Consider the following 15,002-nt stretch of genomic DNA (forward strand, 5'->3'; position numbering starts at 1 on the left):
TATATATATATATAAGAAACAGTACTTTTTATTCTATTCAGTTTGGCTCTGGAACTATTAGCAAGCAACCTGAGGCAGAGAGGGGAAAGAAAACTAAGTCAAGAAATGGAGAATGAGACAAATCAGATTCTGAAAGTATCATCTGAGCTATAAATTCAAGCATCTTATCTGAAAATAGTCATTATAACTTAATAATTATGTGTCTATAATGGACCAAGGACTATTTTAAGCACTTTCCATCTCTATAACAATGTTATGAAGATGATACTCCTCTCCATACTCCTAAATTTCAGCCCAAAAAGAAAATTAGAGAATTTGTACACCTCGAACATTTATTATAAAGCTACGATAATCAAGACAGTAAGGCTGACACCACATAGTTAAAAACATAGACCAATAGAATAGAATCTGGAATCCAGAAAGAGACCTTCACACATATGGCTAATTGGCCATGAATAAAGATACATAAGCGATTCAACAGAAAAGATAATCATTTCAACAAATGGTGCTGAAACAACTGGATATCTAAAAGAAATAAAATAAACTTTGATTCATATGTCATACTATATATAAAAATTAACTCAAAATAAATGATAGTCCTAAATGTAACAGCTAAAACTTTAAAAACTTCTAGCACAAAAGAGTAATACCTTAGTGACCTTGGGTTTGGCAAAGATTTCTCAGATAGGACATAAAAAGCACAAATGATAAAGGAAAAAATTAATAAATCTGTCTTCGTCAAAATTAAAATCTCTTTCAAAAACACTACTAAAAGAATGAAAACACAGGGCCAACAGCTGGCATGCTGATTAGGATACTGGACTCCCACTTGGCCCACCACAGTTTGAGTCCCAGATCTGGTGCCTTGCTTTCTCACTCCCTGCACCCCTGTGTCTCTCTCTGGTCAAATTTTTTAAAATAATAATAATGATAAGTAAAACTAAATAAATAATTATTTAAAAAAGAATAAAAGTACAAGCCATACACTGGGAGAACATACGTATATATACCATATCTAATAAAGATCTATATTCATATTATATAAACAACTCTTATAAGAATAACAAGAGGGACCAGCAGATGGCGTAATGGCTATGTCGCTGGACTCCCTCCATATAGTCAACCATGGGTCAAGTCCCAGACCTGGTAGCTTAAACTCATGCCGGGCACATGTGTTTGCATGCCCAAGATCCCGAGAGGAGAATGGAGGAGAAGGGATTGCAGCATGGCCATCGACCCTGGCGGGGGTGGTGATTTCTCACTTTCTATCTCTCTGACGCTCTCTTTCAGGTGAACACACGTGCCCTATAGCAAAAACCTCTTGCCCCCACCAAAAATAAATAAATAAATAGAATAGAATAGAATAGAATAGAATAGAATAGAATAGAATAGAATAGAATAGTCTCTTTCAGCACACGTGCCCTATAGCAAAAACCTCTTGCCCCCACCAAAAATAAATAAATAAATAGAATAGAATAGAATAGAATAGAATAGAATAGAATAGAATAGAATAATAAGAAATCAGGGCCAGCAGGTAGCGTGGTAGCTGGTGCGCTGGACTACCACATGGCAAACTACAGTTTGAGATCTAGAACCTGATGGCTGGCTTTCTTACTTTCTGTCTCTTCTAGTGAGGCATGTGCCATGTACAAGTTAAAGAATAATGATAATAATAATAATAAATTAAAATAAATAATTCTTAAAAAAAAAGAAAAGTAGTAAGAAAGCAAGGAGTAGGACCAGCAGGTGGCATAGTGGCTGATGAACTGGACTCCCACATGGCTGACTATGATTCAAGTCCAAGACCTGGTGGCTTGAAACTCAAGTCAGGTGCATGTGCATGCATGCCCAATATTCCCAGGGAAAAAGGGATTGTGGTGTAGCCATCCCCCCAAGGAGTAATTTTTTACTTTCTCTCTGTGTGTCTTTCTCTGTCTCCAGCAGGCACAAACACCCCATAGCAAAAATCTCTCTAAAAAAAAAAAAAAAGAATGAAAGGAGCTCAGTATAACAATGAACAAAAGATTTGAACAGACACTTCATCCAATAGGTGGGATATTAATTTCATAATATGCATATTATGAAAAAATTATGTAAAGATTTCAAAATTTTTTGCACCAAAATAAGCACATACTTTATTTTCCTTCTTTCTTTCTTTCTTTCTTTTTTTTTTTTATTGCCAGTGAGTTATGTGTTTGCCAGAGAGACACCTCACAGTGGGGTATAGTCACAATGCAATCCTTTTTCTTCCACCTCTCCAACCTGTCAGGATTCTAGGCATGCATGCACAGGTGCCCAAAGCGGCCTTTATTTTTTTAGAGAGAGAGATCTTTGCTATAGGACACAGGCACTTGCCAGAGAGACAGAGAAACAGAAAGGGAGAAATCCCCCCCAAGACAGGGTAGCCACAACAGAAAGGGAGAAATCACCCCCAAGACAGGGTAGCCACATTGCAATCTTTTCTCTTCCATTTTCCTCTCAGGATCTTAGGCATGTACGCACAGTGTGTGAATTTTAAGCCACTGGGTCCAGGACTCGAACCGCAGCAGACTACATAGGAGTCCAGCAACATAACCATTACACTATGTGCTGGTCCTGCCCAATGTGTTTTTTTCTTTTTGAGAGTTTTTTTTTAGCTATAGGGCATGTGTGCTCGCCAAACAGACAGAGCGAAAGAGAGAGACAGAAAGCGAGAAATCACCGCCTGGGGGGATGGCCACGCTGCAATCCCTTCTCCTCTTGGGATCTTGGGCATGCACACACATGCGCCCAGTGTGAGTTTTAAGCCACTGGGTCCTGGATGCAAACCGTGGTCGACTACATGGGAGTCCAGCGACATAGCCTTTACGCTAACTGCTGGTCCCCCAATGTGGTTTTCAAGTCACCAAGGCCAGGACGGGAACCACAGTTGGTCATATGGAGTCTGGCTTTCTATGTATAGCACTTAACCACTGCCCTACAGGGTTAACCCATTATTTTCATTTTTCCATGAACCTTTTTCTTTTTTAAAAAATCTGCCAGAGGGTGCATATGTTCACTGGAGAGAGACAGAGAGATAGAAAGTGAGAAAGTATATCCCCCAAGGGGAATGGTCGCATCACAATTCCTTCGCCTTCATTTCTCCCCTTTTTAGGGGATTTTGGGCACATACACATCCAGCATTCTCAAGCCGATGGGTCCAGGATTCGAACCACACAATTGGCTATGTGGGATCCAGTCACCTTAACCACCACACCACATGCTGGCCCATTCCATAAACTATTTTTTTTTGGAGAGGTTTTTCGCTATAGGGCGCGTGCACTCGCCAGACAGACAGAGAGAGACAGAGAGACAGAAAGTGAGAAATCACCTCCCAGCAGGGATGGCCACACCGCAATCCCTTCTCCTCTGTTCTCCTCTCAGGATCTTGGGCACACATGCACACACGCCCAGCGTGAGTTTTAAGCCACTAGATCTGGGATGCGAACCACAGTCAACTACATGGGAGTCCAGCGACACAGCCATTACACTAACTGCTGGTCCCCCATTCCATAAACTTTTGAAAGTATCCATGTAAATGTGGTGACAAACAAGCAAATGAAAAGATGCTTGGTATCATTAGCAGATAGGGAAATGCAAATTAAAAGCACATAATATCACTACTTAACTATCTGAACAGCTGAAGTTAAAAGAAGAACCTAACAACCTTCGGTAAGAACATACACAGCAATATAGTATTTACTAGTATTTAGTTCATAAGCTAAATTTCCACATATGTGGCTCTAATAAAATATAATGAATCTTCAAAAAGTTCATCGAAAATGTGTATTATTAAAAAAAACTATGCATGGGTTTCAGTTTGTCTGCACCAAAACAGACTTGTACTTTTATTTCATTTTTCCACAATCTTCTTGAAGCCTCCTAGTGTTTTATCTGATGCAGATTAGATTAGCAGTACTATAAACTCTTGCACTGAAAGTTACTTCTATTGGTCCTGAATTTGAGTTCACATGCACTATGACAAAAACCTTTAAAAAAAAAAAAGATCATCTTTACTCACTGTGTTTTTGGATGGTTCCCAGGCAGCATCCACCTTTCCCACATCTTGCATATCTTGGAGTTGACGGAGCTGAGACAAAGTGTGATGCCTCAGAGCTTCATGCAAAGGAGTATCACCATCCTTATCTTGAATATCTAGCTTGGCACCTGCTCGGACCAAAAGCTAAAAGAGAAAGACATGTCATTTTGGTAAAGTATCCACACCCACAGGAAACTACAACATATCTAAAGGAACAGTGAAAGAGCCCCGGATCTGCTGAAGGAGTGGCCACTACAGCTGCTGGTTTTTATATCTTTGCTTTCTACTGTTCCTGTGGCTCCTTACAAAGAATATATTCTGGTTATTTAAATATATTGAATTCAAGAAATAAAAATCAATCTGTTGCTTGATTCTCTAAGATGATAATAACTGGGAGAAATTTAGGACTTTTTTCCTGATTTTCACTTTAGATGTGAGTTGAGATATTTTAAATACATTCACCAAGATCAAATCATTAACGTCCAAAATTCTTCAGTGATTTAAACAAACAAAAGTTGTTATTGTTTCCATTCTCTCTGGCTAATTTGCTCCAAATGGATGGCCACGAGGAAAATTCAGGTAACATAAGACACAAGTGAAAATTTTTAGCATGAGAAATTTCAAATAAAGATAAATATGAACAAGGTCTGTAAACTATAATCTCTTAGATAAAATACACAAATGGCCTATTACAATAGACAACTTAAACAGTAAATGTACATTTAAGACTTTGCTTACAGAACTTTAACAATTTTCCTAATACTTTCTACAAATACTATCTATCAGCTATAGAAAAATACCATCTATAGAAACCAATCTCAATTATATGGTCTTCCCTTGTCTTGGCAAATTATATTTTTCTTTCCTTTGTTTCAAAAATATTACATAAAATGTCACTCTAGGATACTATATCTCAAATTTGAACATTAACCAAAACTATCAGGAGGGTTTGTTAAACCAAATGTTGGGGGTTTCCAACTTCTAAAGCTTGACTCAGTTGGTCTGAAATAGGGCCACAGTTTACCTCTTCTACCACAATCCCAGGTGATGCTGTTACTATCACTGGCTCAGCCTCTAAACTTTAAGAATCAAAGCTCTACAAAATATTTCAACAAAATTTTTTTTTCAAATATTTTGTTCAGAATCACCAGATTACTAAAATAAAATAATAAGTTTAGCTTTTCTGGGAATCTGCAAGAGGAAATAAATGTTTAGTCAAAGTTTTAATGTGCAGTTTACTCTCAATTATATAAATGAAGATGAAATGTGTTATATAAATGAAGATGAAATGTGTACTATTCAAAACTAATTTACACGTGACTATGAAATTTTCCCATTTAATTTTTCTAGAAATCACCAATCTGGCAACAAAATTATAAACTCACTGAATATCAGAATTTTGGAATTTTCACTATTAGAAATTAACTCTTTACCCAGCTAATGTAAAATATTCTAAAACTGTACATCTTACAACTAACTACATCTTTTTTAGAACTTTTAACACTATATTATTTCAATTTTCAAGAAGTTCTAAAAATCTGTCTGGTTAAAACAGAATTGACTATTAAAAATAAAGCTGCAGGGCCATCAGGTGGCATGGTGGTTAAAGTGCTGACCATGGCTCAAGTCCTGGACCTGGCAACTTGCTTTCTCACTTTCTCTCTCTGGTGAGCATGTGTGCCCTGTAGCAAATTAAAAAATAATAATGATGATGATACATAAAGTTAAATAAATAATTCCAAAAAAAAGCCTGTTACCTTATTTTAAAAATAAATAAACCTGCAAAATAAATTAAATAAATTTTAAAAATAAGGCTGCTGCAAACACTCAGTCCAAGCTAAAACTGATGGTAATAAATACTTACCCTAACAATTTGGGTGTGCTGCCGTTCAACAGCAAGGTGTAGGGCAGTTTGTTGGTTCACATTCTGTATATCCAGGTTTGCATTACCCTGAAGAAAAAGAACACATGTTAAATGATTAAAATGTAACAACAGTAAAGAACAGTAAAATCATAACCATTTATAAAGAAGAGAAAACAGTGGACACTGCTAACTACTTTCTCCTTCATCTACTGTGACATTATTCCCATATGGTAACAGTTGGTGTTAACATAGGAGAAACCACTGGGGCAGTAAATTTTCCGAAAACAGCAAGTTTACAAAATTAATTTTATTTTAGTGATTCCATGTAAGAACAGTTAAAGGACAAAGTACAGTACAATGCTTGAACATGGTTTTATTTATTTTAATTGATTTCTTTTACATTCATTCACTGTACTTCATCACAGTATACAAAATGAGATTTCTCATCCAGAATACATTGTATATTGGCTTAATCAATAATACTACTGTACATATTATCATCAATAAATAATTTTTTCTTTCTTGTTTCTTATATATTTTGCATCTTTTCCCCTTGATTCCCTACTTCTCACCCTCTGCCATTTCCCACCCTCCTCCCACACTGTCTCTGGTATCTACAGTTGCTTTCCATCCTTTTTTTTTTCCCACATTTTATTGATGCACAAAAAAAATCTTAATCCAATACTTTCAAAAAAGCAAGTTCAGCTGATATATACATAGCTGTGAACACATGTCTGACTTCAGGCATAAAACTCAGTGAGTAAAATGAACATAACTATAAAATAGCACCTAACTGAGACTATATAGCTTACTTGTCATGAACTAGGTTTTTTTCATTTTAAGAAAAGCAGTTTTAGCATTAATAAATTAAAATCACAAAAGGTTAAGAGAAATTTGCTTAAGACTTAAAGCCAGGAAAAAGGTTAAGGTTCTATTCAAACAGTAGGTAGATAAACTATGAAGAGAAGACAAAAAAAAAAAAAAAAAAAAACCCTTAAATCTGGAAAACAAAGCATAGAAGAAAATCAGTCATGTTTTAATCAAAAGTTGTAAATTCTATTTCACCAGTTCAGTCTCATGTAATTAATCTCTCTTCTGCTGTGGCCCAATCTTTCCATTTAAATTCTGGAAGTTAACATTCAATTTTGGACTTGCCCCTATATTAAACTGGCCACTTTCTTGGTTGTTTTTTGTACTCTTATTTCTGTATGACTGTTAGTTTTCCTGGTATAGCACTCCCTTCAGCACTTCTTGGAGAGCTGGTCTGGTGCAGGTGAATTCTTTCAGGTTTTGTTTATCTGAGAATGTTTTTGCCTTTTTTTCCCATATGAAAAACAATCTTGCTGGGTATAGAATTCTTGGTTGAAATTGTTTTTCACTCAACATTTTGAATATATTCTTCCATTCTTTCCTTGCCTGCATTGTTTTCTATGAGAGGTCCACTGTTAGCATGATGGGGCATCCTTTGTAAGTAACTTGATGTTTCTCTTTTGCCAATTTCAGAATCTTGTCTTTGTGGTTTTGGTCAATTTGGCTATGATGTGCCTTGGAGAAGATATTCTTGGGTTGATTCTATATGGAGTCCTTTGTATTTCTTGCATCTGGATTTTTTAATGCCTCTCTAGGTTTGGAAAGTTTTCTTCCAGGATTTCATGGAAAAGGTTATCAATGCCCTTATTAGTTTCTTCACCTTCTGGGATACCAATTATCTGGATGTTTGGACGTTTAATGGTACCTAATATTTCTCATATGTTATTTTCATCTGTTGTGTTATTTTCTCACTGTTTTTGGTGAATTTTTCTAGGTCAGAGGTTCTGTCTTCTACATCTAAGATTCAATCTTCTGCATGATCTAATGTGCTTTTAATACTTTCAAGGGAAGTTTTAATTTCCTGTATTACAGCCTTCACCTCTAACAGTTATGTTTGATTCTTTTTTATGGCAAGTATCGTCTCTTTGAACTTGTACAAGAACTTCTACACTTCCTGGAACTCATTGACTCTTTTCTCCCATATCTTCTGGAATTCACTGTCTCTCTTCTCTTGCATCTCTGTTAGCTTTGTCACTATGAATATTCTAAATTCTTTATCTGACATTTCCATGAGTTTCATTGTACAGTTATTCTTTTCCTTTGGGGGAAAGACATTTTCTTGGTTTTTCAAATTTCTTGTTCCTGTGTGGTGGGTTCCAGTCATCTGATGAATTATACATTTCTTCCCTAATTTCAGTCTCGTGGCTGTTAGGGTCTGGAGGGTGAAGTCTAAGTAGAAACTCTTTGGTTGTCTTAGCCCCTGAAAGGGATTGCTCACAGCTCAAATGCAGATGACTTCTCAAAGGGCCTGTGCTTTTCCTCTCCTATCAGTCTGGTGGATCTTAGAGTCTGGAGGGTGAAGTCTGAGCAGAAACCCTTCAGTTGTCTTAGCCCCTGAATGGGATTGCTCACAGCTCAAACGCTAAACATGGTTCTCTTTCAATCATGGTTCTCTTTCAATCTCGATTATAGAACAATGGACATAATCAACTCCTTTAAATTTAACTATTTCCTAAAAAGTTGTATTAATACATTTTCATGTTGGATTTAGCGCTACTTTAATGACCTGGTAAGTTACTTCTTGCTGCATAATTGATCTCTTCCTTATTCAGTAAAAAGAAACTTTGCTTGAAGTGAGAAGAAGGTAAGGTCTAATTAGTACCTAAAAATTCTTACTAATGGGAGAGCAGAAAGTCTTAGCCAATATCCTATGACAGTCAAAGGACGATAGGAGAACACTTAATGCGTCAGGAAGTGGGAATGAGACTGAGGAGTAAAATAAACGAACTTGGCGTGAGGAGACCTAGGTCCAAGTCCTATTATTTACAAACTGTGAACCTAAGCGAGCATTATACCATGGCATGCCTATTTCCTCAATTCTCAAATGGTGACAGTATAACATTTCACAGAGTTACTGTGAGGATTAAAAATAACTGTAAAACTGCCTAGCATAATGTCTGGTATAAAAAAAAAAAAAAAAAAAAAAAAAAAAACACCTGAAATTGAGCGCTATCTCTCAAGACCAGCAGGTGGTGTAGTAGTTAAGGCACTGGAGTCTCAAGTAAACTGACCTTGATGGTTTGAGAGTCATGCTGAGCATGTGTGTGTGTTCCCAAAATCCAAAGAGGAAAATGGAGAAGGCCGTCTTGGGGGTGGAGGGGGTGATGGGTAAGCATTTCTCACTTTCTCTCTCACAGGAAGGCACACGCCCCATGGCAAAAACCTCTTTAAAAAGAAGCTATCTTTCTATCCTCTCTCTTTCTTGCATATGTACATCCAATATACCCTCTTGCAAAACAAACAAAAACGAGCAAAGGTTCAAAAGATAACTTTTTATCATTTTGTTTAGGTTTTAGAATTATTCATACCCTCTGGTTACAACTCTGCTGTCCACCTGTATGCTTGCTTGGGTATGAGGGAGAGCTGCAGATCCAGGAATGCTATGTAGTACTCTGGAAGGTGGTAGTTTCTGGTTTGTTTTTATTATTTATGTTTCTTTTTTCTTTTAAGAGAAATTTTGTTATAGGGCATGTACACTCACTGGAAAGACAGAAAGCAAGAAATCACCCCCAGGGTGGGAGTTAAGGGGTGGCCATACCACAGTCCCTTCTCCTCCATTCTCCTCTTGGGATTTTGGGCATGCATGTTTATGTACACCCGGAGTGAGTTTTAAGCTGCAGGGTCTGGGACTCGAATTGCAGTCAACTACATGGAAGTCCAGCAACGTAACCATTATGCCATCTGCTGGTTCCATGTTTTTTTGACTGTGGTTATGATATACCTAATCTCAGCTTCTTTTCTTATTTTTGCTCTCATATAAATGTGGAAAGTTCTGTGTGCTTCTCTGTCATTTGGATTTTGCCAACCAGTATTTATAGTTTGGGTGTATTACCGTTTATCCAGAAACAGTTGATGAACATGTGACTTGCTTCCAATGTGGTGCTATCATAAATAAAGCGGCAACAAACATTCAGTGCATGTATTTGTGTGGAAATATGTCTTCAGTTCCCTTAGGTACATACGTTAACAAGTGAGAAAGCTGGGTCATGTAGTGAATTCATATCTAAGCTTTGTAAGAAATCACCCAATTGTTTTTCATAGTAGCTGCTTTTAAAAAAACACAAGCAACATATCGCTCCACATCCTAATCTACACTTGGTTTTGTTGATCTTTTTAATTTCAGTCATTCCTGTGAGTGATTAATACTATCTCATTATGGTTGTAATTTCTATTTCCCTAGTGGCCAATATACATTCATTTGCTTATCTGGGAACTATATATCTCTTTTGGGAGAGTGGATGTTTAAATCTTTTTCCCATTTTTATACAGTTATCTGCCCTTTTATTAATAGGTTGCAAAAGTTCCTTATATATCACAAATACCAGTCCTTTGTCAAATTATGTTTTTAAATAGTTATTCCTGAGTGTAGCTTTCCTATTTGTTTTCTTAACAGTGTCCTGCAGAGCAGAAGTTTGACTTTCTTTTTAAATGATAAAGAGCACATGTATGTATGTGCAGAAGAGTTCAGGAAGCAAGCAAGAGACAAAGAGACATAAACAACCTTGACAGGATCTCATCACGCCATGTTCCCCTTTCCTAAGATTTCCAGCTCCTCAGGATCCTGGATGCCTCCATGAGCACCCAGCATGTTTTCAGGTCAATCCAAGATTGGAACCCACAGTGGGCCATATAACTTACAGCCTTGCAGGAAACTTGAGTTGCCAGTGGCTGGGCTCAGAAGTTCAACTTTTGCTAAGGTCTAATTTACTAGGTTTTCAAAATTTTATGTCCATGGCTTCCCCATAAAGGCTTTCGTGTACACCACAAGTCAAAAGATAAACTGCTATGTTTTCCTCTAAAGTTTTATGGTTTAAGCTTATATGTTTAGGTCAATGACCCATTTAATTTTTATATAAGGCATAAGGTAAAGGTCAAGACCTTTGTGTTTTTATTTTGTTTGTTGATTGTATAGATAACTACTTGTTCTGATACTATTTTGGGTGCCTTTTAAATCATTGGGATTTTTATAAGTAACTGACCACAATGAGTCTACAGTAAGTTCACGAAAATTCGTATTTTAGAAAAACCATGTGGATTTCTTTCTCTCTTTTTCTTCTACCTTTTCTCTTTTTTTTTTTTTTTTTTTTGGTACAGCCAAAGTATGTGTGCACTCACCAATGAGCAAGAGAAAGCACCCTGCAACTGGGCATGGTCATACTGCAATCCTTTTTCTTCCATTTCTGTATCCCATCAGGATTTTGGGCATGCACACAATGTGCCCAGTGTGTTTTTCAAACTGCAGGGGCCAGGACTGGAACTACAGTTGGATATATGGAATCCAGCTCCCTCTACACAGCACTTAATTGCTGCATTCTGAGGCTGGCTCTCTGCGTGGATTTAAAAAACTTTATGCACCAAAGTAAACTCACACTTCAATTACATTTTTTCCAAAAACATTTTGAATTCCCATTATATGTGATTTTAGTTCTGCATTTTCTATTCTTTTGAGCTACATGATCAGCTATGTAGAACATAATAAAGAATCCATAAAGAAATGACCATGACTAATAAGTAAGAGTAAACAAGGTTATAGGACAGATGGACAATACACAAAAAGTAACTGCATATATACTAGCAATAAACAATTGGAAATTGAAATGTAAAAGTATATAATTTACTGGGACCAGCAGATGGCGCAATGGTTACATTGGGACTCCCCCACAATAGCTGACTGCAGTTTGAGTTCTGGATTTGGTGGCTTAAAACACACTGGGCGTGTGTGTGTGTGTGTGTGTGTGCGCGTGTGTGTGTGTGTGTGCTCGCGTGCAAGGACACGTGCGCTCAAAATCCCAAGAGGAGAATAGAGGAGAAAGGACTGCAGCGTGGCCACCCTTCTGGGGGGGAGGGGGAGGAAGGGGTGGTGGAGGGGTGTGTTCTCTCTTATTAAAAAAAAGAACTTTAGCTTTTGGCTGGAACCGCCATCTTCCAGCAATGAACCAAAATGACGAACACAAATTAACCAAAATGACGAACACAACGGGAAAGAGGAGAGGCACCCGATATATGTTCTCTAGGCCTTTTAGAAAACATGGAGTTGTTCCTTTGGCAACATATATGCGAATCTACAAGAAAGGTGATATTGTAGACATTAAGGGAATGGGTACTGTTCAAAAAGGAATGCCCCACAAATGTTACCATGGCAAAACTGGAAGAGTCTACAATGTTACCCAGCATGCTGTTGACATTGTTGTGAACAAACAAGTTAAGGGCAAGATTCTTGCCGAGGGAATCAATGTGCGTATTGAGCATATTAAACATTCTAAGAGCAGAGATAGCTTCCTAAAACGTGTGAAGGAAAATGACCAGAAAAAGAAAGAAGCCAAAGAGAAAGGTACCTGGGTTCAACTAAAGCGCCAGCCTGCTCCACCCAGAGAAGCACACTTTGTGAGAACCAATGGAAAGGAGCCTGAGCTACTGGAACCTATTCCCTATGAATTCATGGCATGATGGGTGTTAAAAATAAACTAATCTGTGGTCTATTAAAAAAACAAATAAATAAATAAAAAGGACTTAACAACAGCATCCAAAAAATCTACTTAAAAATAAACCTAATATATGCAAGAGCACTCAAACTCCCATCAGATTTTTTAATAGAAATAAGCTGATTCTGGGCCAGCAGGTGGAGTGGTGGCAAAGGGCACTGGACTTGCATGCTGGCCAATCGTGGTTCAAGTCCCAAACCTAGTGACTTGCTTTCTCCCTCTCTCTCTCCCTCTCTCTGGTGAGTGCATGTGCCCTATGGCAAATTAAAAAACAATAATAGCAATAATAAATGTAATAATTCTTTAAAAAAGGAAGCTGATCCTAAAAATTACATGGAAATGCAAATTATCTAGAATATTACAGTAATTCTGAAAAAGAACAAAGTTGGAGGATTTAGCCTACCTGATTTCAATAACCAAGGCAGCTTGGCATTGGCATAAGGTCAATCATTTCAATTCGAAATAAAAACGGATTGTCTTAATTAACAAAGAGAGGAATTATTTTTATTGTAAAGGCTTAAAATGTTAAGAGGGGAAAAGGTACTTTAACTTTTGAACTACTTCTTTAGATTTCTATAGTTTCTAGAGTGTGTATCTTGCAATCTGGTTAATGTACTAATGGGTCATCCGTCAGAAAAGTCATGACATATTCTTTCTATATTTTTCTATGCAAAAATGCTTGACTTTTCTGACAACCCAATATTTACTAAATTTTCCTACTACTCTATCTTCTTAACTAAAGTTCCTTAAAGTCAGGAATTCTTTGGAAACTTCTGTGCATCTGTCTGACATATGCTTTACTGAGGCATTTTAAAACTTTGCTGGATCACGAAACTAGAAAAAATTAAACAAACAAATGAACAAAAATTCAGTCTCATAAAAATGTGATCTTGTTTCTGAAATGGATGAAATGATGAAAGGGACCCTGTGCTGCTTCCAGCCACAAATTCCAGGGATCCAGTAGTAGTTTTAACCCAAACCCCTCATCCTGGCAGCAGTCTGCAGTCTGATTCCAACTGGTCTCACCAGCTTAAATGTCAACATGAATGATTCTTGTTCTGTGGTTGACTAAGCTTCCAAAACAGTGGTAGCAATTCTGGAAAAGCCTTGTTAGTTGATGCCTGTTTCACTAGACCAGTCCAGGAAGACCATGCAGAAGGAAAACTAACAGATCCGCCTTCACACACATACTAACCCAGACATTTAAGGACCAATGTTAGACAGAAGACAATATGTATCATCATATTTTAACTTTCATCATCATAGGTTTTATGGTCCAAAATTGTTTTTAAAAAATCATTAAATAGTTTTTCCTACCTGATGGACCAATAGTTCAGCCACTTCCACATGATTATTAAGGGCAGCCAGATGTAAAGCAGTATAACCATCATCTTTCTTCTCATCCACAATCCATGGTCTTGGTAATTTAGACAATAAAACACGCATTGCACTGAAAGTCAAATTCACATTATTTTTATATTTACATAATTTGATTTTTTAAGAAAGTTATATTCAAAAGACTTATGAAATCAAATTAAAATATTCCTTTTTAAAGAAAATCATCCCATCATAGACAAAAAGATAATTTCTCTAAATGTGCAGTATTTTGATATTTTTGGGAGTTAAACTATCACTATTTGAGGAATAAAATCTAAATGAATGAAAGTGCTACAAATGAGAAATAGTATAGGAGGAAAAAAAACAAAGAGGAAAGAAATGTAACTTAATGAGGACACAGCTTTGGCTTTGCGGAATCTCTTACGTTCAATTTCAATAGTATCTATTAATTAAAGATTTAATAAAGAATAGTCAGGTATCAACAATAAAAAAGAAAAACAGCGATAACTAAGACAAATTTTATGCTAGCAATTATCATAAACTGCAAAGTTAAAGTCTGATATATGTCATTTAGTAGAGGTAAATCTAGTTTAGATCAAAATATACAAAATGGTGATAATCTAACATTCAAAATTTAAGAACTGGCAACAACACATTTCTAATACAAAAAACACAAAGTTATCCTATAGAGCATCAGAGATTTTAAAATCCAGGCATAGAGGAGCAGGAGACATAATTATCAAAAATGAATACTTCTGGGCCAGCCAGTGGCATGGTGATATAGGTGACTAGATCCTACATGGTCAACTTTGCAGTTCGAGTCACAGGCCCGGCAGTTCGAAAGACATTCTAGGAGAAAAATGGTGGTGCAGTGATAACAACACTTTACAATGCTGGACCTGCATGGACGGTTCTAGGTTCTCAGTGCAGGGCCTCCCTATGGACTCTGAAGTGTGTGCATGCTAACATCGTGTGGTGCGGGATAAACTGGTAAACTATGGCATATAGACTCTACTGGGGGTTTCTGGCCTTGGAAATAAAAATAAAAGAGTAGAATTAAAAGCAACCTTCCTTCCTTCCTCTCTCTCTCTCTCTCTTTCTTAAGTTTTGCCAGAGGGCACATGCACTTGCAAGAAGAAACAGAGAAAGGACCACAAATGGGGCATAATCA

At 36.9% G+C, this 15,002-nt stretch overlaps 1 protein-coding gene across 1 annotated transcript in view; it reads right to left on the reverse strand.

Annotated features, from left to right (window-relative positions):
• Window positions 1-15,002, reverse strand: part of MIB1 (MIB E3 ubiquitin protein ligase 1) — a 155,381-nt gene that overhangs the window by 22,547 nt on the left and 117,832 nt on the right. The window contains exons 13-15 of the mRNA XM_006151595.3: window positions 13,811-13,943; window positions 5,922-6,008; window positions 4,040-4,201 (exon numbers count right to left, since the gene is read on the reverse strand). Coding sequence (XP_006151657.1) covers window positions 4,040-4,201; window positions 5,922-6,008; window positions 13,811-13,943 — 382 coding nt within the window. The remainder of the gene's footprint in view (window positions 1-4,039; window positions 4,202-5,921; window positions 6,009-13,810; window positions 13,944-15,002) is intronic.

Source organism: Tupaia chinensis, unplaced genomic scaffold (genome assembly GCF_000334495.1).
Source record: "Tupaia chinensis unplaced genomic scaffold, TupChi_1.0 Scaffold000320_2, whole genome shotgun sequence".
NCBI lineage: Eukaryota > Metazoa > Chordata > Mammalia > Scandentia > Tupaiidae > Tupaia > Tupaia belangeri.